Source organism: Panthera tigris, chromosome A3, assembly GCF_018350195.1.
Source record: "Panthera tigris isolate Pti1 chromosome A3, P.tigris_Pti1_mat1.1, whole genome shotgun sequence".
Classification (NCBI taxonomy): domain Eukaryota; kingdom Metazoa; phylum Chordata; class Mammalia; order Carnivora; family Felidae; genus Panthera; species Panthera tigris.
In genome coordinates, this window is record NC_056662.1 from 4,807,625 (window position 1) to 4,830,651 (window position 23,027).

General features: G+C 54.7%; 1 protein-coding gene across 1 annotated transcript; it reads left to right on the forward strand.

Annotated features, from left to right (window-relative positions):
- Positions 1-3,020: 3,020 nt before the first annotated feature.
- On the forward strand, positions 3,021-12,332 carry APCDD1L (APC down-regulated 1 like; the record flags this gene model as incomplete). Its single annotated transcript, XM_042979689.1, has 3 exons — positions 3,021-3,169; positions 5,914-6,466; positions 11,586-12,332. Coding segments are annotated over 3 exons (1,449 nt in total), but the record flags the coding sequence as incomplete, so codon positions are not given.
- Positions 12,333-23,027: the final 10,695 nt, after the last annotated feature.

Consider the following 23,027-nt stretch of genomic DNA (forward strand, 5'->3'; position numbering starts at 1 on the left):
CTCTGTAGGCTGTTTCTGGCATTCTGACTCACGACAGCACATCAGCTCGGAGCAGATCATATTTTAAACCCCAGTAGCTTGGTCTGAGCAATCGGGCGCTCTGGATGTAATTCTGCAGGTAATTTGAACGATGCTATCTAATTTCAAATGTCCCTGCTCTTACGAGTGCGAAGGCAGCATAATTTTTAATTAGTGGGTAAACAGTAAATAATGGATGGCGGTAAGTGGACACCACTGTTAATTAAAAACCCATGGTTGATAAAAATCAATTTGGCCCATGCATTGAACTCGGTCTATCGGGTCCCCGCGAAAAGTTGTGCAACCGACCCACGGCACCATCTGCGTTCAGCTGTTCCTTTCGCTAAGACTGTTTGGTGGGGGGGGGGGGGGGGGGCAGACGAGGTCGGGGGAGAAAAAAAACAAAAAGCTACCTCAAAAGCTGCAACAGAAAGCCCTCCATATATTCATCGGTGACTGGTTGATTTCATGTTTGCGACCTTTAAATTGAAGCTTTGCAAACGGCCAAGAGGCGACGTTTTATGCGCCACTCTGGTGCGTTCGCCACGAAGGTCTCCGGTTTGTGTGTCGTGTTTTGCGTGTGTCTGCTCCGAACACAGTTGGGACTTCATGGCTTCCCTAGATCCTAATTTCTCCTAGGAAAACAGGACAAACTAAAACACGCTCAGCGGGAATGTGCCCTCTGAGGACTGGGGACAGAATTTAACATCAAGGGCCATCTCTTCTCGGTACCTTCAGAGAGTACAGGGCGGAAAGGCTTGTTTTCTTTTGAACAGAAAACATTTCCTCCAGAAACAGAGCTTGGTGGAGACAATGCCAACATAACCTTCAGGGCCCGTCCGCTGTTTTGCTCTGAGACATAAGCTCGATTTTCCGGCCAGGCAGGTAACACCGACCCCTTCGGTTCTTTTCTTCCCTCTGCTTCCACGCAGTCTCCAAATCAGCACTGTCAGACAGGGTTTGCTCACGATGCTGATGTTTGCATTAACCGCAGGACTGAATCCAGGGGCCCCAGTGTCCCCCGATGAGGCCGCTCGTGGGAGCAGGAGGAGGTTGGAGGTGCTGACTCGGATGTGAACCCTGGCTCAGGATTCCTGATAGGGTCACGCTGGCAACGTGGCCCAATTCCAGTGCCCGCCCACCCACGCCCCGCGAGAAACGAGATGTGCCCAAGTTAATACGGAACTCTCCACGAGCCTCTTCTTCAAGACTCCCCTTGGTATGGCCTGAGAGCCCTCCAGCAGCCCCATGTGTCCATGGGGGGCCATGTCAGCCCCAGTTGGTAGGGTGGTTGTTTTCATTTAGTGGTTAAAACCCATAAATCAGCTATAGGACACACTGGGAATATAGCAAGGACGCAGTGGGGCATCAGCATTTTCATCCACCCATCCATCCATCCATCCATCCATCCATCCAGCAAATTCATCCCACCGAGTCTTGAAAACAGCCCCTTTCTCCTTGCCTGTGATGCAAGACGGCCAATAGTGAAACCAGCCAGCCAGAGTCTGACCACATGGGTTTTGTCACATTTGGGCAGCACGTGCCCCTGTGCAAGCCAAGCCCAGCTCACCCAGCCTGTCTCTCTGCCCATAAGAGGAGGCTGATGCTGACGCCCGCCTCCGAGGGCCGTCACGAAAGTCAGGCAGCGAATAAAACCCGCGGGGGGTGACACTCGGTTCATAGAAACTGTGGCTGCCATGACTGTGGTCACCAGGGCGTCACCTCTGCTTTCTCAGCTGATCTCGGGGGATCCCAAGGGTCTCCAAATGAGACCCCGGGGCCTCCAGGAAGGGAGGACTCTGCTCTGCCTCATTTTCCTGAGACGCTGCGGGGGCGCAGAGAGTTTGGGGGTCACGCGCCCCATCGGACGGCTGCGAAGGGGCTGGTGTGGGACCCCCAGGCCTCCCCAGGCCTGCCCTGGGGGGGTGCCAGGAAGGTGTGGTGTGCAGAGGAGAAGGGGGCGGGATGTACCTTTCGTCTGCTTTTCCACTCCACCATCGAGCCTTCCTGGGGCCCCTGGGCCATCAGGGCCCGGGTCCCCCGCTGGCCCCCCATCGCGTGGGCCCCAGGCTCGGTGGGAGGAAGTGCCGTTGGAAAGCCCTGCCGCGGGAGCCGGCCAGCGGGTCGAGGCCGGCCGCCCCGGACACGGCCCGTTGCCATAATAGTTGGACGCTGCTCACCGCCCAGCTTCCCACACATCCCGCCATCTGCGTTGTGTCAAGCCCGGCCCTCTGAGTGGAGATGACGGTTTCTGGAGAAACCGCTGCCCTTCAGCAGCCGAAGGCCCCGGGGCGCTCGCCTCAGGACAGCAAGCAGGAGGGATTTTGAACAGCCCCGTGGCCAAGCCTGGCTTGTCTCCATAAGATGAGCACATGTGGGGGTCCCTCGGGAGGATCTGAGGCCCCCGCGGCTCACGGCCGTCCTGCCTGGGCCTCCGATTCTTCCCCGGCCCCGCCGTCAGCCGGACGCATCAGCCCGGGCACCCGCCACAGGCCTGCGCACGCCCGCTATGTGCCAGGTGCCGGCGGGGGGGCCCGTGACGCCCAGACGGACGACACACGGGCCCCACCAAGGAGGGCCCGTTGTGCGAGTGGTCTCGACAGGCAGGTGGCCGTTCTGGCCTGCTCCGTGGGGCAGAGGTCAAGGAGAACCTGGGCTCTTCGGTGGACCGGGTGGCGCCCGTCTTTGGAAGATCTGGGCTCCTGGGAGTCTGGTGTGTCGCAGCAACTCTCAGAGACTTTCCAGCGCTGGGACCTGGGGTAATCCCCCTCCAGGAGGCTAGTACTCCGTGGCGGTCACGTCTGAGATGCAGGAGACGATGGGTCCAGAGGCCGATTCTAGGCACCCTGATTTGGGTGCGGCTGAGGGGGAGCTGGGCACCCTGGGGAGAGGCCAAAGCCAGACTGTGCCTGGCTCTCTGCTGTGGCCCAGGATGGGTTGGGGAGGCGGGCAGGGCGGGCAGAGTCTCTGCAGGGAGTCGGGACCACTAACCCACGTCCGTCTGCTTTGCAGCCCACACGGCAGAGGCGACTGGGACGGGAGGGGACAGCCACCTACACTGGGAGCCTCGCTGCCAACGGCCCCTGCCCAACAGAGCACCCGTCACGGCACTGCTGCCCCCACGCCTCGATGGGCCCTGGGTCTCCACTGGGTAAGACCCTGAGATTTTTCCCTGATCGCAGGCCCCCGGCAGGGAGACCTCACCCTCCCTGAGCCTCAGCGTCCACGCGGCACGGCTCGTCCAGTGGTCCGAGAGGCTCACCAGCTGTCAAACGCGTGGCTTTGCCCGCCCCCCTCCACAGAGCAAACCTGGTAGGCAGGGCCGTGCTGGGCATCACGTCCCAGCGTGAATGAAATCCACGTGAGCGCCTGGTAGGCAGTCCTCACTGAGTGCCACCTACGCGCGAGGTCTGGGGGAGCCACGGCGGGAACAAGCCTGAACACGGCTAACACAGAAATCAGGGACGTAAACTTGAGACGGCACTAAGCTCCGTAACGAAGGGGACGAGACCAAGGATGTGATAGCCAGGGATCTGGGAGGGCTCTCTTGAGAGTGGTCAGGGAAGGCTTCTCAGAGGTGGTAAGATTCAGCTGAGAGTCCTGAGGCAGGAAGCAGCAGGCGAGAGAGGGCCCAGGCGTCCCGCGGGTCTGTTGAATTCTCTACCTTGACCGTCTCGCCTGGCGTTTCAGAGGCCCTGTCTGCTGCTCTGGGGCAACCGGCTTTGTGCTCCGCCCTCATCAGTGGGGCGTGAACTCTGCAGTCCTCCCTCCTGGGTGAGGGAGAAGGCAGTGGCCTCCTCCCCACCTAATACATCCCTGCCTCCCCCGCCATCCCTTTTTGGGCCAGTCCTGCTCCGGGGTCAGGGACTGGACTCTCCACGTCCCCCATGCACCTCGTGGGGTCAGGGAGAAACCCGACGGCCAAACATCTGTTAGCACTCTGGGCGGAGGGAGGGGACATGAGCTCCGTAAAGCCACTTTGGATGCACTCCCAGGCTCTGCCCCGGCCCCGACTCCAAGACCCAGGTGAGGTCCAGGCGCCACCAGCCCGGGTCACTCTGAGATAGAACTGGGGTGTGGGGAACATCAGAACTGGTTGCAGGCTGCTTCTGCCCTGAGACAACGGCATTCCAGGACAGTTCTTCTAGAAAGTTCTAGAACTTTCTTCCTAGAAAGTTCCTCTTCGTGCCCTCTAGACAGGCTTTGCTGCTTCCTGGGGGCAGTGCAGGGAACAATCCAGAGTCCGGGAACCACTGAGGTATCCGCTATGGCCTGCTGCACCCCATTAGGCAAATCTCCCACCTCTGGCCCCGTCTGGGATGCAGGTGAGGACAGGGCTGTGGCCCACGCTCAGGTAGATGAGTCACCCCTCTCTGTTTTTAACTACCTCCTGTACTGGCATCTCCTTACCATTTTTCTTTAAACCAGCTTGCTTTTGTTTACCTAAATATATTCATTTCTTTTTACAGCTTTATTGAGGTATAATTGGTATACAGTAAACTGCACACATTTACCACGCACTATAATTATTTTTAACGGAAGCGTAATCTCACTGTGGATAGGGAGAGCACAGCCACCTGCCATAAATAGGAGGCAACTGTAAAAAGAAAGTCAATGAAAACAAGACAACATAATTAAATTCTCACTGGATTCGTCGCCTGCCTCAGAGTCTGTTCTCTCTGGGAGAAAAGGGAGGTTGGCGTTAAAGACACGTTAGCTCCAACAGGGACTTTCTCCTTCACGTAATCAGAAAGACTGAAAGAAAGGAAAAGGGAACTGTTTGCGTGCTGGGTAAGAACATGTTTCCTTTGCGCCATCAGCCTTGGTCTGAAAACTCTTGCAAAAATAAGAGTATAGATGGTGTGAGCCATGCGAAGGGGGTACCTGCCTGCTCTTTCGTTCCCCCCGGAACTCATCCAACGTCCGCCCCATCTGAACCCTCCGCGGCAAAGTCTGAACCGCGAATCCAGGGTGCGGCGGTGGGTCTAGGAGCCATTTGGGTGCCCTCTGTGCTCAAGCCCACCCCGTGCTAGTTTTCACCACCAGCAGAAGAGCCCCGGGGGACGGCCACCCCCTGTTCTTGGTGAACAAAGTTTTACCGGCACACGATCATGCCTCCTCCCCGACCCCGTTTCCTTATGGTCTCTGGCTGCTTTCGCTCTAGAGACCGCCTGGCCCCCCCCCCCACACACACACACAAAAAAACCCACAAATATTTATTATCTGACCCTTCACAGAAAAAGTTTGGTGACCCCTGGTTTAGACCGACAAACGTGCCACAGACACGGATTACACTCGGTCAGGGGACTCAACCTAGCGAAGGGGAGACCGAATGTAAGTGCCCATCGGTCACGATTCACTGAGTGAGGCCCCAGGGAGGGGCCGTGGGGTGCCAGGCTCCGGGCCAGGTGCCGGGGACCCAGTGGGGGAAGGACGGACAGGCCACGGCCTCCTGCAGCTCACAGCACGGGGCTCCCCAAATGCTGCAAGGGAACCTCTGTTTCCCAAGCACCCCCCAGGCACTGTCACCGTGCTTCAGGCTTCCCGGAGGCCCTGACGGTGAGTCTGATGCCTCCACGTCACAGAGGAAGCAGCGGGGCATTCCCCGCAGCCACCGAGGGACGGAAATGAGATCGGAGCCCGGGTCCTCTGGCTCCAAGGCCGGCACACCTCTTGGGCCAGTAGGGATCCACAGGACCCACCGGGACCCGTGCCACAAGGGAGGGTGTCCGCTGAAGGAGGCCGCAGGGCACGACGTGGCGGGGCCGCTGGGCTGCAGGGTGGGGCTGAGACCACGCAGGGAAACTGAGGCTGCAGGAGCCCAGCCCAGAGGGAGGCGCTCGGCTCAACGCGCTGGTTCTCACGGCTCTGTCCGACCCCGTCTCTGTCCGACAGCTGCGAGGTGCGCCCGGGGCCCGAGTTCCTCACCCGCTCCTACACCTTCTACCCCAACCGTCTCTTCCGAGGCTACCAGTTCTACTACAGGGACCCCTTCTGCCGGGAGCCCGCCCACTCCTTGCTCATCAAGGGCAAGGTCCGCCTGCGCCGGGCCTCCTGGGTCACCCGGGGTGCCACCGAGGCCGACTACCGCCTACACAAGGTGGGCATCGTCTTCCACAGCCGCCGTGCGCTGCTCGACGTCACCAGGAGCCTCAACCAGACCTGGGCGGGCCAGGACTGTGCCCAGCGGCTGCCCCCGGCCCGGGCCTGGCTGCCCGGGGCGCTGTACGAGCTGCTGAGCGCCCGGGCCAAGCGGGACTGCACGGAGGCGCTGGGCTTCACCATGCACGAGCTCAGCCTGGTCCGCACGCAGCGCCGCGTGCAGCTGCAGCCCCGGGCCGGGCCCCGGCTGGTGGACGAGCTATACCTGGGGGACGTCCACACCGACCCAGTGGAAAGGAGGCACTACCGGCCCACGGGCTACCAGCGCCCGCTTCAGAGCGCCCTGGTGAGTCCGGGGCCCTGGAAGGGCGGGCACTGAGCCCCAACCCAGCAGGGCCTCTATGGTCCGGTCCCTGCCTAGGACCCTCTCCGCACCCCCACTCTGGCCTGCGTGCCTCAGGACATCTGCACGTGCTGCTCCCTCTGCCTGAGACACCTTTACTCGGGTCTTTACGGGGCTGGCTTCTTCCAAAAGATCCGCTTTTCAGCCTGTCTGTGTCGGACCCTCCTGACATCCTTCTTGCGGGCCCCAGAGGGTCCCCTTCTGCCCTGCTGGCCATGTGGGCTTGGGCAGGCCTCTCTCAGTTCTCAGATCAGATGTGCCCTCCAATCCCCACTCTGCACACTTTCCAGCGCTCAGCTTGCCCTGGGCTACATGGTTTACTTGTTACCCGCCTCCTTCTCCTCTAGAAGTAGACGTTCCGCAAGGGTGGGGTCCCACTCTCCAGTGTCGCCACACGTGGCCCAGGGTCTGGCGAACCGTCGGGGCCACTAAATGCTAGTGAAGGAACCAGGGAGAGGTCAGCCCTTCTCCAGGGCTCTGCTGGACAGCCGCACAGCCTGTGGAGGGCAGCGCTCTAAAGCTCGGCGTGGACCTCCCTGTTGGCCTAGAGCCAGAGATGTTCATACTCAAGTCAGGGGCAGCAGCCGTTCTGAGGCTGACTGTTCTCACGACGCCGACTTGAGACGGCATCGTCTGGGCACCTTCTGAGAATGCAGAACCTCAGGTCTGAATGCAGAACGTCAGGTTCTGTGGGTCCGGGGTGGGGCCTGGGGTTCTGCCTGGGGTTCTGCTCCCAGATGGCCTGTGGACAGCCCCCCACCCCCCCACTCTGGGCAGGAGATGGCAGTACCAAGGGACCTGCCCTGTGAGACCCGCCTCCCCCGCCCCAACTCCAGCGTGAATTTCACTCGAGGTGCTTAACGTACATTTTTAAATGAAGCGGCCACAAACAAACCGCCCCCATTTGGGGCAGATCCCGGTCGCCCTTTCTTGCCTGCTGAGCACACGGGCAGAAAGAATCTGAGTTTCATTTGCAGAATGGACTCTCGGCACGGAACGCAGAGCCTGGCCAGCAAGGCGCGGGGAGGCTCGTGACTTCTCCAGTGGGGCTGGTGAGGCCTAAGGACCCCTCCTCAGAAAAGTGTTTGTAGAAGCATAAAATAAAATACAAAAGAATTTAAACAGAAACCGATTCTACTAAAATAGTTGCCCAAGCCTTAAAGCACTAATTTGTAACACGGGAATACTACGAATGCGAATTCTTTATTCTCCCTAATTGGGTGTAAACGATGTTCCCAGGATCTGCAACACGGTTACCAGGAGGCCGGCAACAAAGTCAGAGGTCCCGGGGTACAGGGGTTTGCTGCCTACACTCACAATTACAGAAAAGTTCACTTTTATTAGGGTTTATTGAAAGCGAAGTCAAGGTAGGATGCCATGGTGAGAATGTCAGTACAAGGTCCCCAAGGAATATCTTTCAAAAGTGAGAACAGGGCCGCCTGGGTGGCTGAGTCAATTAAGCGACCGACTCTTGATTTTGGCTCAGGCCATGATCTCACCCTTCATGAGATCGAGCCCCGTGTCAGGTTCTGCGCTGACAGCTCGGAACCTGCTTGAGATTCTCTCTGTCTCCCCCTCTCCCTCTGCCTCTCCCCACTCCTACATACCCACTCTCTGTCTCTCAAAATAAATAAATAAGCATTTAAAAAAAGAACCCAAACTGGGAACAAATAGATTGGATGGATGAGTTCAGGAGGTCCGCCACCAAGTGCTCTCTGAGCTCTTAGGCAATGCTCGCATCATTCAGCATGTATTGAGTGCCTACTGTGTACTCAACACTCACGGAACGAAAGCAGACGGGCAATGTCTCATCTCTGGGAGCAGCTGCTTGCCAAAGTACCCCAAAGGAGGGCACTAGGGATGAGCCCAGCTGCCCTCCTCTCCTCTCCCGCCACCTCCTCCCAAGCCAGGATCCGGACAGCAGAGAAGCGTGAGAAGTTCTCATAATCAGAAAATCAGCCCGAGTTCTTTTCGTGATCTCAAAATTATTCCCTTTTTGGCAGCCAATGTTCTAGGCTGGTCTGACGTTAATCCTACTTGGAGAGGAGAAGGCTCTGGCAGTGGGGTGATTACTGGTGCCCACTACCTCATTAGGAGGGCAAACGGCTCTGAATACAGAGAGGACGGACCCCCGGGGCACAGAAGATGACAATTTTCAGGTCTCCCCAGGCAGGACTCTGGGGCCGCAGACTCCTGCCGTCCTGCTGCCTGACCAGCCAGCGTGGCCAATACAACCTGAACGGTGACTGAGAAACAGATCAGGAATGTGGGCACAGGCAAGCAGTGCCAGATGCACAGACATTAAATTAGATATCCGCTCACCAACTGCCCCCTCCCTGGGAAAAAAAAAAAAAAAAGATCATTTCAGAGAAGAAAATGCTGCAGATAAACCCCCAAGGAACGAATTAGTCGTTACCTTATGCTCTCTGGGGCCCAAGCTTTGCCCAGGACCCAAACCAGATGGTAAACATAACATTTTTAGAAGTTAATTTAAAACCAATTTGATCCCCAAATTCATTGCCTGGATGTAGAATCCTAATCAATCAGCCAACACTCGACCAAAATCATCTAAGCCTGCTGTCACCTCTGGGGGTTAATTAGAAACTGTTATGTGCTGTTTGAGAGATAACTTTATGTAACAGGTTTGAACCAGTAAGAGTTTGGCTTCCGCACAAGCGTGAATTCTGCTGGCTGGGGCCTTGTGTATTAACACGTGCCACTCCAGACCTCTGCAGGATGACGCCACAAAGGTTTTTCATTTTTCTTCCCCTTCAAGCGCAGCAGAGGAGGAAATGCCTGTTCTCTCTCCTCTCTCCTCTCCCACCTGAAAGGCTCACTACCTCTCGATTTGTTATGCAGAACACCAGTTGCCCCAAATTACCAAACAGCATCCCCAGTGTCCTGTCTGCAGAAGATTTGAAGGGAGCGGGGGAAGAGGGGGGGAGAACAGCCCTGGTGTTATTTTGATGTAATGCATCCTGCCCTGTCAATCCCCATCAGTGTGACAACAGTCCGAATGTGGGTTAAAACGCCTAAATTCAACCCTTATCAGCCAGCGTTCCAATTAACCGGCCCGGCAGCTAAATACCCAGCTTGCTCATTTCTGTCCGTCACATTTCTGCAGCCATTCGCTGGCATTTCAAAGTGCCTTCCCGCCCTCTGCCCTCACGTCAACATCCCCCAAGCCAAAAATAATGCAGGTTTCCATATTATGGAAATCGAGGCAAGTTGAGGTCCCTCACAGACACAAATAATAAAAGCTGCTAGGGGCGCCTGGGTGGCTCAGTCGGTTAAGCATCCAGCTTCAGCTCAGGTCACGATCTCGAGGTCCGTGAGTTTGAGCCCCGCGTCGGGCTCTGGGCTGATGGCTCGGAACCTGGAGCCTGCTTCCGATTCTGTGTCTCCCTCTCTCTCTGCCCCTCCCCCGTTCATGCTCTGTCTCTCTCTGTCTCAAAAATAAAATAAACGTTAAAAAAAATTTTTTTTTAATAAAATAAAATAAAAGCTGCTCATGTGGCAGATCTGAAAACGAAAAAAGCAAAAAACTAAAAACAAACACAAAAACCCCTGTTCTTAATCATCCAATATTTTCTTTCTAAACGAGAACTCCCGAATGCCGCTTGTGTGGCATAAAACTCACCCAGCAGCAATCTGTGCAAATTGTGTGTGTGTGTGTGTTTGCAAGAGAAAAAAGAAAAAAAATGGAGCTGACTTCCCAGCTGGGCTCTCAAAGTGCCCCCTCTTTTCCCTGGCCTGTCCTGCCCGTGCCCCTGGCCTGAGGTTCCCTCCTGTGATGTCTGCCAGTCCCCAGTGTCAAGCCTTGCTTTGACAAGCGGTCTCTCCCAGGACATTTACCTTTGAGAATGATGCTCTGGATCAAATTCTGGGCAACAGCTCCCTTCCAAAACAAAACAAAACAAAACAAAATGAAAACAAATGCACAAAAAACCCCACACCAAGATGTCTATATCTGGTTCCTTTTTGGCCTCAACTGAGCCTCTTTCCTCCAAAATGCAGCCTGAGTCCTTCCCCACACGTGGATTTGGCATCCGTTTCCTGTTGACGGGTTTTACTGCAAGCCCAGCTCGGGGACTCTGTAAAGCAGGGACCGTCTCTGTTCCACGGTCTCCTCGGTGAGACTCTGAGCAACGGGCAGGAGTATTTTCGTGGCCCTGCCTCCCTGTCGCCACATGTGCTTTCTAAGGGAGGGAGAGAACGATGCCCACCTTCCCGGGGGACGTTTTTGAAGCAAAAAGAGCGCCTCTTCTCCACCCCGAGGTGGAGAGGGTGCGGCTCCGAGGAGGGTGAAGTTTTCAGTCTGGAAGGGACGGGGAAGAGGCTCCAGACGGCACGGTCCAGCCGGTCTCCGCCACGTCCGGGCTGGGCCGTGGGCTCCCGGAGCTCCAGCAGCTTCGGCCAGAACACGTGGCGGTTGCCCGAGCTGGGCCCTGCACAACGCCTGGCACTTAGGAAGCTCCTAAAAGTGACGGGGGGGCGGGAGGGGGTTAACAGTGAGCCAGGAGAAAGGCCACAAACTCCAATGGCCGAATCTCAGGACCAAGCAGGCGGGGTGTGGGACAGAAAACCTCCAAATCCCAGGGCGTAAGGCACCCCCACTCTTTCAGGCTCATTCACCCACGCGTTATGTGGCTGCTGTGAGCCCGGCCCTGTGCAGGGAGCTGGGAACAGAGTAGCCGCGGGCCTCCGGGCTCTCGGGACCTACCCTCCAGGGAAGGGAGGGGGAGGGGTGGAGAGAAGAGGTGTGCCATCTGGAAAAGTGTCGCTAAGGCCTCCCGGAGCCGAGAGACTCGGGGGGACAAGGAGCAGCCAGCCAGGCCAACACCGGGGGGGGGGGGGGGGGGGGGGGGGGGGGGGGAGGGGGAGGGGCAGCAGGTGCGGAGGCCCAGGAGGGGGCGGAGCTTACGGAGGTCCGAGGAGGGCAAAGTGGCCGTTGGCAAGGGAGGCAGGGAGTGACGGGCGGGGCCCGCGATGCCCCGGTGCAGGGTGCGCCCCGACGCCCCGTCCACGTCGGACACTCACCGTTCTCCTTGCCTTCTGCCAGCACCACGCTCGCCCCTGCCCTGCGTGCAGCCTCATCGCCGGCTCCAACGAGCACCACCCGCCCGTGCTGCCCCCCCAGGTGGCCCTGCCCCTGCGCCTGGGAGGCCGCTGGGTCAGCCCCGGGTGCGAGGTGCGCCCCGCCGTGCTGTTCCTCACCAGGCTCTTCACCTTCCACGGGCACAACCGCTCCTGGGAAGGGTATTACCACCATTTCTCGGACCCCGCCTGCCGTCAGCCCACCTTCACCGTCTACGCAGCCGGCCGTTACACCAGGGGCACGCCGTCCAACAAGGTCCTCGGGGGCACCGAGCTGGTGTTTCAGGTCACGCGGGCCCGGGTGACTCCCATGGACCAGGTCACCACGGCCATGCTCAACTTCTCCGAGCCGAGCAGCTGCGGGGGCCCGGGGGCCTGGTCCTTGGGGACCGAGCGGGACGTCACAGCCACCAACGGGTGCCTGCCGCTGGGCATCAGGCTCCCCCACGTGGAGTACGAGCTTTTCAAGATGGAGCTAGACCCCCTCGGGCAAAGCCTGCTCTTCATTGGACAAAGGCCCACGGACGGGTCGAGTCCCGACTCCCCGGAGAAGCGCCCCACGTCCTACCAGGCGCCCCTGGTGCTCTGCGACGGGGTGTCCGGGCCCCTGCTGCGGAAGCCCGACCTCAGGGGCGCGGGGCCATGTCCCCGAGCGGCCCCTCTCCCCGCCCTGCCCCTTGCTCTAGGGCTGGCCCTCCTCGAGTGGCTATGAAATTAACGTGTGACCTGCAGGCCGCTCCTCTGGCCCCTCGCCGCCCCGGCGGACTCCCTCGGGGCGCAGACCCCTCCATCCATCGGTGAGGAGGTGCCCGTCCCCCGCTCGGCTGTGTCTCCGCCGTGGAGAGCGACGCGGCCCCGCTGCTCCCCGGGGGGGGGGGGTGAGCACCCGAATCCAGGCGCACCTGCAAAGCCGAGGACACCACGGCGGGCAATTCGACGCGAGCGCTGACCACGAACCTGGGCGCGGCCGCGGCAAGCGCCCCGCGTTTCTGAGCGCTCGCTCCGGGGTTTCCCGGGCGGGTGGAGGACAGCACCCCTTGTCCCACTCCGTCCACGGCCTTTTGGGGGACCGGGAGCGACATTCTGCACGGGGCCGGGGCTGCTCGGCCGGGCCCGCGGCTTGTGGGCTAAAGACGATTAATCCGAATTTAGCGAGACAAACTCAAACCGCAGCCGTGAATTCAAGATGCTGCTTCGGGCTTTCGGGTACGTCGCAGCTTTCTGGAGGAGGGCCGGTCTCCTTGGGGGCGCCTCGGCTCTGACTGCTGGCGCTTGCCTGCACTTGCCCCTGCGTCTGCCAGCCGGGGCCTCCAGCCGGCCGCACTGCGCAGCCCTCCGGGGCCAGCGCTCCCCGGGGCCCAGAGGAGCGCCTCCCGCGCCCGCACCAGCCTGGCTGCTGGGGGCAGGTCTTTGGAGGAACCCGGTTTCCAGCCTTTGAGAGTAATTAATACTAATGATCGCGGTAACACCGGCCTGCTCTGTAATTAGCCCCGCACAGGCGTCCTCTGTTCTCAAGGCTCCCTGTGCTTAACTGACAAGGAGGGAGAGGAACCTCCGAGTGTGTTTTGGGGACCATCCCAGGGAGAGGTCAGGGTCACCGGGCTACGTGGCAACTTCTGGAGAAGGAGGCAGCCTGCTCGCCGCGTGATGTCCTCCTCTGCCTGGGGGGGGGGGGGGGCTGTCATCAAGGTGGGGGAGGACACAAGGCCCCTGCCTGTGTTCCCAGGGCCTCGTCTGTCTACTGCGAAATTAACTAGCATCCTGGTGGGCTCAAGGGTTTCCGGACTCTGTGCCTGTGATACGCCCCCTCCTTCCTCCCCCCGATTCCTATCTCTGGCTCTTATCACAGATCTTGAACAACAATTGTCTGTGAGGCTAATGATGCTTTCAGAGCAAGCCCCTGTCTTCCGTGAGATTGTGTGGGGTTCCATTAGCCCGCTGAAATTGCTCTGACTTATCTACCCATTCTTCTTCAACAACAACAACAGCAACAACAAAAATACAAAAGAAAAGAACCCCACCAAGTTAATATTCTCTGTAGGTCTCGCAAAGCTAGGAGAGTTCCTGGTGTATTTACCGAAGTACAAAAAGTAATTAAGATTATTTACGGTCTCAGACTGCCTCGGGGTGGGGGGGTGCGGTTCCCCGTGGGGAGGGGGGTGGGTGGCGATAATGTGTCCATGGCTGAGCAAGTCTTGTATCCGAGGCTTGAGGCAACCATGACACCATTTATCATCAAATTTGAATGTTTTAATAAAATTAAACAGCCTGAAAAATGTTCCTGCTGGTTATTAAAGTCAACCAAGGGGATTATGGTTCTAAAGAAAGGAAGCGAAGTGAGTGTCTCCCAGAGAATGTGTGAAAGAGAATAAAAGCAGTGGAGGTGAACTCTGGCTCTCTGTCATGCTACTTTGGTTCAGGCTACCGCCCTGCCCTGTTAAAAACTCTCCAGAAGCTTCCAGCGCACTCAGAATAAAGTCCCAGTTCCTCGGCCACTGATGTCCGCAAGGTCTGGCTGTGCATGCCCACATCCTGGCTGCACGGGCCTTCCTTCTGTCTCTCGATCACAATAAACCGTGCCCTACCCCCGGGCCTTTGCATGTGTCATTGCCGTTTCTCTTTCCCTCCCCGCCCCCCCCCCACCCCCACCTCCATCCTCAGAAGCTTGGCTTTTTCTAGTCTCCTGCTTAGGGAGGCCAACCATCAGTAACCCCGAACAGCGGCCTCCGTTCCATCATGCCGTCTCTTCCTTATAATGCGTACGGATCACCGTCAGAAATGACCTCTTGCATTCATGTTTATTCTCTGCCTCCTCTACCGCAGCTGTGAGCTCCGTGGGAATGGGGAGGGTCTCTGCCGTCTTTTCCAGCAGCTTCGGCAGTGCCTGCCACGTGCTAGCGACCTCAGTAAATACAGCCGAGTAAACAAACGTTGACGGTCCTGCTTAATCCCCACACCAAGACCTGCGAAGAGGCCACAGACACACGCCAGGCATAGCGTCCCTCGTGGTGGGGGGGTGGGGGGGGCGGGCAACAGGCTAGGTGAGGGGTGGGTGACTGTATCTTGCTCGGGGGGGATGCTGAAGGCACAGGCCGGAGAAGGGGACTTGCCCAGCTGCTCCCCAGAACCCGAGGGCTAAGTCTCTGTCTTGGGGTGTCCTTCCGGGGTTCCAGTCCCTCACAGGGGTGGGATTCCTTGACTGTATTCGGGGAAAGCAAGTCAGAGCTGCTCTGTGGGGCACAGCATGAGCCACTTCTAACGGGAGGCTCTCTGGACTGGACTGAGCTGCCCTCTCTCCCAGGGCCGCTTGGTTCTGGAGCGGCTGATGCTGGTAGAAAATATCATGGCCGGAGAGAAAGACCACAGGCCTTTTCTCCTGGGCAAGAGGCCGTGCTTCCCAGACTCTGGGCTGAAATAAGGAGGGGTCATCCGGGCGGCCTGAGGGGGCTGGGGAGGAGCCCACAGACGCCAGCCTTCTGGCTCCTTCCTTGGCTCCTTATAATACCCTCCACATAGAACCCAGGATGGCTTTAATCAACGGATGGGAAAGTAAAACCTATAGTTCTAGCTCAAAACAAAACAACACAAAATTAATGTTCTCCATTCTATGTTCAGTCACGTTTAAAAGGGGAAAAAAAAACCCATGCAGTTTATAATTTCATAGCGCAAGCTCCCAGGAGAGTAAATGAGCTTTTTTTTTTTTTTTAATAAAAAGTTTAAATTGTATACAGCTCTCAGAGGCCCATTAACTACCAGATGCTGGTTATCAGAAGAAGCTATTTCTTTGCCTTCTCTAAGCGAATGTGTTTAATCTCCCAGCGGTGCTACCGGCCTGGGAAAGAACAGCTCACGGTGACGCGGGCTCTGCCGCCTGCACTCGGCCGGTCTCGGGGGGCCTGGGTGACTCAGGCGAGAGGGAGGCTGCAGGGGGCAGGGCGGGGGTGGCGGCTCCTGACGCAGAGGAGGCAGAGAAGCGCATCAGGGCCGCATCGGGGCCGCGGCCCAGGCCGCCTCCCGGCCATCGGCGGCCGGGGAGCAGGTTCTGCCTCACTGCGGGGGGAGCCTGGCAGCAGCTGGAGACCTGTAATCCGCGCCGGATGGTCCTAAGTGACTGGTTTCCTCCTCCCACACACCCCACTGGGTGGACGTGAGGGCCCAGGGCCGACCTGGGCCCCCACCTGTCAGGGTCTTCTCACCCCTCCCACTGCCTGGAATGTCCTGCCGCCTTACCCTTCACTGTAAGGAGCCTTTGCTCTGTTTCCTTAGTTCTTGTCGGCCTCTCTCGTTTAGGATAGCAGGCCCTTGTCTGTCTGGCCCCCCCACCACGTGCCCAGGGTGGGGAAGGTGCGTGGGCACATAGTAGGAGCTCAGTAAACACTGGTTGAACGAATCAACGCTCTGGGTGCTGATTGGAGGCTCCAAACCGACGAACCACATCCCCTAAATCTGGTTCCGAATTTTCATGTTGCTATATTTTTTTAATAAGATGGGCAGAGAAGGCACATGGGAGGCTCATTCGGTTGAGCATCTGACTCTTGATTTCGGCTCAGGTCATGATCCCAGGGTCGTGGGATTGAGCCCCATGTCGGCCTTCAAGCTGAGCACAGAGCCTGCGTGAGATTCTCTCCCCCTTTCCTTCTGCCCCTCTCCTCTGCTCTCTCTCTCTAAAATAAAAACATTAAAAAAATTTTAAAAATAAATAATATAAATAAGTAAATAGGAGCCCAGAACTGCAAATTTGAGGAAATCTGTTTTTTCCTACCCAGGTGGGGCCAACTGCTATCCCAGAATAGGGGGGGCCACACAGCCTGACATGGGATGGGGTCCCTTGGGAGCCCCCCTCAGGTCTCACACATAGTCACAGAGATGTCACAGATGCCCAGCATCATGCAGGCACCTAAGACTCTCCACCCTTAGCTGTGGAGCCCCTGGTTCAGTTCCCTCGCCAGGAGAATGAGCTGAGACGTGTGGAAAGACCATTCCTGGTGAGAGCTTCAAGAGGAAGCAGGGACACATTCTAAGAGGAATGGCTTTCAACAAAAACCTCAGAGGGGCGCCTGGGTGGCGCAGTCGGTTAAGCGTCCGACTTCAGCCAGGTCACGATCTCGCGGTCTGTGAGTTCGAGCCCCGCGTCAGGCTCTGGGCTGATGGCTCGGAGCCTGGAGCCTGTTTCCGATTCTGTGTCTCCCACTCTCTCTGCCCCTCCCCCGTTCATGCTCTGTCTCTCTCTGTCCCAAAAATAAATTTAAAAAAAAACAAAAAAAAACAAAAAAAAAACGTTGAACAAAAACCTCAGTGAGGATGGGTCTTCTTCAAGTGATGTTGTATTTACTTCCTAAGGGTTATTAATAACCCCCTACTCTCACTCCTACACTTGGTATTTTTTTAATCCCCCAGGAGAATAATAATTAATAAAAAAACCTTAGGTGGTCATTACTTCTGTTAAAATCAACTGTCAGGGAGCACCTGGGTGGCTCAGTCTGTTAAGTGCCCAACTTTGGCTCAGGTCATGATCTCACAGATTCGTGAGTTCGAACCCCACATCAGGCTCTGCACTGTCAGAGGATTCTCTCTCTCCCTCTCTCTCTGCCCCTCCCCTGCTCTCTCTCTTTCTGCCTCAAAAATAAACATTAAAAAAAAAAATCAGCCGTCAGTTTATTAAGAACTGCATGTACGTACCGAGCACCCAACATGGGCCAGGCAGAACACATACGTTCACATCTACCTCCTTCTGAAATCCCAATAAATTACAGAAAGAGAACAAAAAGGCACAAGATCACATGGACACATGGAAAAGGAGAAGAGAACACAGTCAACGAGAGATGGCAGCAACCTTCTGGAGTCTGGAGGTCTGATGGGCAACATATTGACAGCAGGTGACAGAGAGCAGAGAAAAGGTGGGCTGCCAGGTCAGTTGAGGGGGAGGGGTCAGAAGCAAGTCCACTCGTGCCCCCAAAGTCTTAGCAAGTGGTGGCCCAAGGAACCTCAGAAGCAAAAGAGCCCTGGGGCTGAAAACAGGACTATTTCAAAGTCTACAAAGGAGGTCTAGCCCCAGATTCTCTTCCTAACCCCTGTATGAAACCTGAAGTGTTATCAGGGGATGTCTGGACTTAGAGACTCTCCAGGGCAAGATGTCATGCTAAAAGCAGAGGTAGCAAATAAAACTCTACACATTAAACTGTTGGGTTTCACAGTTTGTTTGTTTTTTTTTTTTCCTTGAGAGGTCAGTCTTCTGCTGCCAGGCAGGAGACAGGAAGATTCCAGAGCCAGAAGTTCCCCGGGGAGGTATCTGTGAGGTCCCTGCCCAGTAAGCCTGCATGGATACCTACTATTCGGCAAAGCCCGCCTACACAAATGCAGCTTCCCATCAGCCTTTTGGTGTTTAACTCGTAAATATATTAAAGGACAGTCAAGGATCACCAGACATTTAAGGAAAGCCTCCAAAATGGCAGAGAATAAAACCTAGTCCAAAGTGACTAGTATGAAGCAGATAATGCAGGGGACAGAACAACAACAAAAAGAACTATACCACCCTCAGTGAAAACAATGCTAACCTTTTAAAGACCATCACCATTATCTAGTCCCTCTTATTCACAGAACAAGAAAAAAGTAACTGTAATATCCTCAGTGAAAAGAACACATATATCTAACAAGAGCAGGCTGTTATAAGCAAACAATAGTAATTAGAAAGGAAAGACTCTTGAAAATTATAAATACAATAGCAAATAAAAATCAAGAGAAAGTTGGAAATTAAAGTTGAATAATTTCCCCAGAAATTAAAAAAAAAAAAATGGATCAGGAGTTAAAATGGTATTAGACTTCTTAAGGGCAACATTGGAAGCCGGCAATCAGCAAACAACGTTCTCAAAACCCTCCAAATGATTTCTGACCTTGATTTTTATACCCAGTACAACTATCACTCAAGTGTGAGGGCAGAATGGACCATTTTCAGATATGTAAAGTTCTCAGAAAAGTTATCTCCCATACTCCGTTCTCAGAAACCACCTTAAGGATGTGCTCCACCACAATGAGGATGTAAAACAAGAAAGAGGAAGCTAGAGATCTGGAAAACGGGATCAACCCAAAAGAGAACAAAGGAAGATGACGGTGAAGGAAGGGCCTTCCTGGGATGAGAGCTGTGCAGCAGGTCTAGAGACCAATCAGTCCAGAGAGCAGCAAGAGAATGGAGGGCTCCAGGCGGGACTTTTCTGAGAAAATACATAAAAATCACAGAGTACCTGGGCACCTGGGTGGCTCAGTTGGTTAAGCATCTGACTTTGGCTCAAGTCATGATGTCACAGTTCATGTGTTCAAGCCCCACATCGGGCTCTGTGCTGACAGCTTAGATCCTGAAGCCTACTTCAGATTCTCTCTTTCTCTCTCTCTGCCTCTCCCCTGCTTGTGCTCTCTCTGAAAAGTAAACATTAAAAAAAAATTACACAGTACCTGACATGTGAATGCTCTTACACTTCTGTCAGAGTCTGGGGCTGAATTAATTATAAAGATATATAAGAAACTAAGAGGGGCGCCTGGGTGGCTCAGTCGGTTGGGCAATCGACTTCGGCTCAGGTCATGATCTCGCAGTTTGTGAGTTCGAGCCCTGCATCCGGCTCTGTGCTGACAGCTCAGAGCCTGGAGCCTGCTTCGGATTCTGTGTCTCTCCCCTCTGTCTAACCCTCCCCTGCTCACGCTCTGTGTCTCTCTGTCTCTCAATAATAAATAAACATTAAAAAAAAAAAAAAGAAACTAAGTGGCTCAGTCGGTTAAGTGTTTAACTCTTGATCTCAGCTCAGGTCTTTACCTCAGGGTTGTGAGTTTAGGCCCCATATTGGTCTCCACACTGGGCGTAGAGAAAGGAAGGAAGGAAGAGAGAGAGAGAGAAAGAAAGAAAGAGAGAGACAAAGAGAGAGAGAGACAAAGAGAGAGAGAGAGAAAGAGACAGAAAAAGAGAGAGGGAGAGGAAGGGAGGAAGGAAGGAAGGAAGGAAGGAAGGAAGGAAGGAAGGAAGGAAGGAAAAGAGAGAGAGAAAGAAAGAGATGAGAGAGAGAGAGAAAGAGACAGAGAGAGAGAAAGAGAGGGAGAGGAAGGAAGGAAGGAAACTAAGCAAACAAAACATGGGATTTAGTAACTTGGGAAGGGGGATAAAGGTTATATATAAAAGGGAAATATGGGGGCACCTAGGTGGCTCAGTTGGTTAAGCTTCCGACTCTTGGTTTCGGCCCAGGTCATGATCTCACAGTTCATGAGATCGAGCCCCGCACCGGGCTCTGTGCTGACAGCTTGGAGCCTGCTTGGCATTTTCTCTCTCCTTCTCTCTCTCCCCCTCCCCTGCTCTCTCTCTCCCTCCCTCTCAAAATAAATAAATAAATAAACAAACATAAAAAAATACTATCGACAATAGCGAGATTATGGAAAGAGCCCAAATGGCCATCGACTGATGAATGGATAAAGAAGATGTGGTTTATACATACAATAGAATACTACTTGGTGATCAAAAAGAATGAAATCTTGCCATTTGCAGCAATGTGGATGGTACTAGAGTGTATTATGCTAAGTGAAATAAGTCAGCCAGCCACAGACAAGTATCATAGGATTTTACTCATATGTGGAATTTAAGAAACACAACAGATGAACACAGGGGAAGGGAAGGGAAAATAAGATAAAAACAGAGAGGGAGGCAAACCGTAAGAGACTTTTACTTTTATTTTTTTAACGTTTATTTCTTTTTGAGACAGAGAGAGACAGAGCATGAACGGGGGAGGGTCAGAGAGATCATGACCTGAGCCGAAGTCGGGCGCCTAACTGACTAAGCCACCCAGGCGCCCCCATAAGAGACTTTTAAACACAGAGAACAAACTGAGGGGTGCCAGAGGGAAGGTGGGTGGGGGGATGGGCTAGACGGGGGATGGGCATTCAGGAGGGCGCTTGTTGGGATGAGCACTGGGCGTCGTATGGAAGGGATGAACCACTAAATTCTACTCCTGAATCCGTTACTACACTATATGTTAGCTAATGTGGATTTAAAGTAAATAAATAAATAAAGTATAAGTAAATAAATAAATAAATAAGTAAATGGGAAATATAATCGCAGAACAGACAATACCTTGCTGTGAACAATATTTAAATCTTTATCAAGCAAAAGGATACCGACAGAGCCAAAAACTGTGACATAACACTATGAGAGGGAGGGAAAGGATTGGAACTAATCCTTACCTTCCTTAGAAGGAAAACTCAAGAAAAAGTAATATAGCCACATGATTAAGAAATACAAATGCTAGGGGCGCCTGGGTGGCTCAGTCAGTTGAGCGTCTGACTTCAGCTCACGTCGTGATCTCGTGGTCCGTGAGTTCGAGCCCCGCGTCGGGCTCGGTGCTGACAGCTCGGAGCCTGGAGCCTGTTTGGGATTCTGTGTCTCCCTCTCTCTCTGCCCCTCCCCTGCTCATGCTCTGTCTCTCTCTGTCTCAAAAATAAATAAAAACATTAAAAAAAAGTTAAAAAAAAAAAAAAAAAGAAATACAAATGCCAATAAGATTGCTGCCTGGACAAGCGGGAAGCAGGGCCATGAGGGTTACCGGCTTTCGTTGTGAGCCTGTGAGAACTGCTTTGCATGCGACACTGTACACGTGACGGGCTTTGGTACAAGGTAAGAGCACCGCGAAACGCACGACGCGTGAAAAGATGCTCAGCATCGCACATTACCAGGGAGATGCAAGCCAAACCCACGATGAGCTGTCACCTCACACCTGGCAGAATGGCTAGACTCGGGAGCACAAGAAACGACAGGTGTCGGTGAGGGTGTGGAGAAGTGGGACCCACCCACACCGGGTGCAGCCGCTCTGGCAAGTAGGCGGGTTGCTCAGAAAGTTAAAACCAGAACGACCCTGTGCTCCAGCAATCCCACTACTGGGTATTTACCAAGACACTGATTCAAAGAGGTACGTGCTCCCCTGTGTTCACGGCAGCGGCATCTACAAGCACCAAGTCACGAAAACAGCCCAAGCGTGTGCTGACTGATGAAGGGGTAAGGGAGATGTGGTGTAAAACGAGGGAACATTACACAGCCATAAAAAAGAAGGGAATCGCGCCAGGTTCAATGACAGGGATGGAGCTAGAGTATAATGCCAAGCAGAATGGCAGAGAAAGACAAATACCACAGGATTTCACTCCCACGTCGAACTGAAGAAACAAAACCAATGAGCAGAGGGCGGGGAGGGAGGGAGAGACAAACCAAGAAGCAGACTTTAAAAAAATTTCTTTTGGGGCGCCTGGGTGGCGCAGTCGGTTAAGCGTCCGACTTCAACCAGGTCACGATCTCGCGGTCCGTGAGTTCGAGCCCCGCGTCGGGCTCTGGGCTGATGGCTCGGAGCCTGGAGCCTGTTTCCGATTCTGTGTCTCCCTCTCTCTCTGCCCCTCCCCCGTTCATGCTCTGTCTCTCTCTGTCCCAAAAATAAATAAAAAACGTTGAAAAAAAAATTTAAAAAAAAAATTTCTTTTAACATTTATTTATGTTTGAGAGACGGAGACAGAGTGCAAGCGGGGGAGGGGCAGAGGAGGAGGGAGACACAGCATCCGAAGCAGGTTCCGGGCTCTGAGCTGGGGGTGGGGGGGGGGGGGGACAGCAGTTGCGTTTGTACAAATCAGACTCATCCTCAGTGTCTGAGACTGAGGGAAACACCGGAGAAAATGCCCAAAGCAGCAGCCCTGAGCTGCCAGCCCCTCCTCTTTGATGGTTTTATCATTACGAACAGAAAATACTTTCTGTGCTTGGGAGTCACATTTAGGACCTTGGACAATGTGACTGCAGGGGGGGCGGGAGGTTGAAATATAACAATGGGTCTTGCCTTGACTTTCAAAAGCCTCCTGCCTTCTATACACATTTTCCTAACATTTTTGCAGTAGCATTAAAGGCACATTTTTCAAAAAGTCCATAACACGAATGTTGTGTTTCTCCAAGTTTTTGCTTTTCTTCTTTGAAGTGATTTTGCTTGTCAAACGCTGCTAAGAACACAGAAACAGAAGTTCTACTCGGACTCGGACAAGCCTCGGCTCTAAGCGCAGCTCCCGAGGTGGGGGGGGTTTTCCGTTTCTGGGGGGTTGGCTGGGTCTCTCCCATCCCAGGACCCTGGCAACTTCCCCCGTGGCAGATGTGTCTCCTGACGCACTAGTGATGGGATGGGATACTAGTGAGAGAGAGAATATGCCAGAACGGCTCCTGCGACTTTTGGCTGGAACACACCTCTCTGCCACAGCCTGGATCTAACCGTCTAAGGGTGACCACCGTTTTGAGCCCCTTACGGGACCGCCCGCGGTCTGGGCTGCTGAAATGTGCCTCATTTGTGCCATGTGTGAAAAGGACCCCTGGGAAGCAGGGAGAGAAGCTCATTTAGACTAATACGACTGTGACGCC